Genomic DNA, 1,818 nt, shown 5'->3' with positions numbered 1-1,818 from the left:
AAATTATGTAAGTAGATAAGATAAAATAAAATGAACCAATTGATTTCTGATCTTAAAGACGTTAATCATGCCAAGTTGTTTTACATAGATTACTATACAGTTCTAACCTACATAAGTCTTCCATTGATATTGATGCATTTGTATGACTTGGTTATTATACTATTTCGACGTAGAATGGTTAGAAGAATTTCTATACAGTTTTGCATGACGAAGCATTTTACATCGAACTCAAGTTATACAGATTATTAGACGATGTGAATGATAGCGTTTTCACTTTAATCTTTATTCTTATCCCCATGATCGATGTTGTCAAGATTGACTGATACACCAACGTATTAGTAATCATAACGGTAAACGAACAAACAACTTCTAGTGGAGAATATTGCGCGCTCGATGGATTGATTCCATTTGTAATGCTACAACGTAATAATCCCTTATTTCTTTCATGTCTAGCAGAAAACTACATCAAGCTGATTACTGTATGTTGATTGTATTATCAATTTCACCATGATGATGCACATGTTTTTCCATTTCGGTAACAAAGTGATCGTGTTATTCCAGTCTTGGAATGTTACAACCGCTGGAGGTAAAGTTACACGTACTGATATATGGTAGCACTTATTATATAATTACATTTTCCCTTCGAACCCTTTACAGTATATTAAATTACTTGAATTTATAAGCTAATTGTAATATATTGTATCAACATAGATGCGCTGACATGCGTTAAGGTATTTTCTTGTGCTAATTTTGATGACATGGTATCAGTTGCACTTACTGTATACTACAGTACTACTGATAAAGATAGGTTTAGTTAATATCAGTTTGACGGTACTCTAAGTTCGATAGTGACTATTAAACAGTATGTACTGTCTTTAGCTGTACAGTAGAAAACAGCCCATGCTTCACTATCTCGTGGTCTCTATCTCAATCCCTCTCGTAGTAGTACATGGTTAAAATAAAGCCTATTTTGATCCTGAATCATCTCCGCATCGTGTTGATCGTAGTGGCATTTAGTTTTCAATGTACTGCATGACCGCATACTGTAGATGGCACTAATGATAGGATAATAAAGTAAATAAATATTTTTAATTTAGTAATGACTATGTGTTTGGCGTGATGTTCAACGATATATCTTAGAGTCCTAACATATCGAAATCACATAACTATTTAGAAATGTCATCTCTTAAATTTTGAATGTTTTAAATACTCGTTGAATAAGTATCACATCAACTACTTGTTCAATGCTTAAATTCAATTCAACTAGCCATTTTAGTGCAAAGAACAATTATATTATATAATGAGTTATAAATGAATAACATAATATGATCTGGTTTGGGAAATTCAATTAAATACTTCAAGTTGCTTAAAGACCTGTTATATCCTTGATTTATTTATCCGATAAGGTTTAATTGGCACGACCTTAGCTTGGTTTGCGTTATCATTTATGTACGAGGGTATAAAGCTGTTAAAAGAATATTACGTACTTAAACGCCAACGCCTACAGAAGTTGCATAGAGTTCATAGTTATTCCCCTATAGTGGCGGATAATACTATTAGAAGACCTAAACGGTAAGATCGAAAAGTAGCTTAATCGCAAAACATCAAATACTAATTCATTCTTCTAAGCATACTGCAATATTCAGTGTATACATACATTAATATCCAGTTAATTGAATACTTATTCTATTGCTGGTGTACACCTGCATAAAATTTATTATCATGCCTTCGAGTCTCAGATAATAGGCGTAAATTATGCGGTAATTTCATACCATGTCTTTTTTACACAATTGACAATATTTCAGCAATCAATAGCTG

The 1,818-nt window shown here is 32.2% G+C and overlaps 1 protein-coding gene across 1 annotated transcript in view; it reads right to left on the bottom strand.

Annotated features, from left to right (window-relative positions):
- Positions 1-1,487: 1,487 nt before the first annotated feature.
- TRIADDRAFT_62546 (uncharacterized protein) overlaps positions 1,488-1,818 on the bottom strand; it is a gene marked incomplete at both ends in the record, with an annotated part of 1,112 nt that continues 781 nt past the window's right edge. The window contains one exon of the mRNA XM_002118476.1: positions 1,488-1,535. Coding sequence (XP_002118512.1) covers positions 1,488-1,535 — 48 coding nt within the window. The remainder of the gene's footprint in view (positions 1,536-1,818) is intronic.

This window comes from Trichoplax adhaerens, genomic scaffold, assembly GCF_000150275.1.
Source record: "Trichoplax adhaerens TRIADscaffold_122 genomic scaffold, whole genome shotgun sequence".
NCBI lineage: Eukaryota > Metazoa > Placozoa > Uniplacotomia > Trichoplacea > Trichoplacidae > Trichoplax > Trichoplax adhaerens.
The sequence above is the reverse complement of the archived record's forward strand: the minus strand, read 5'-3'. Positions and strand labels throughout refer to the sequence as shown.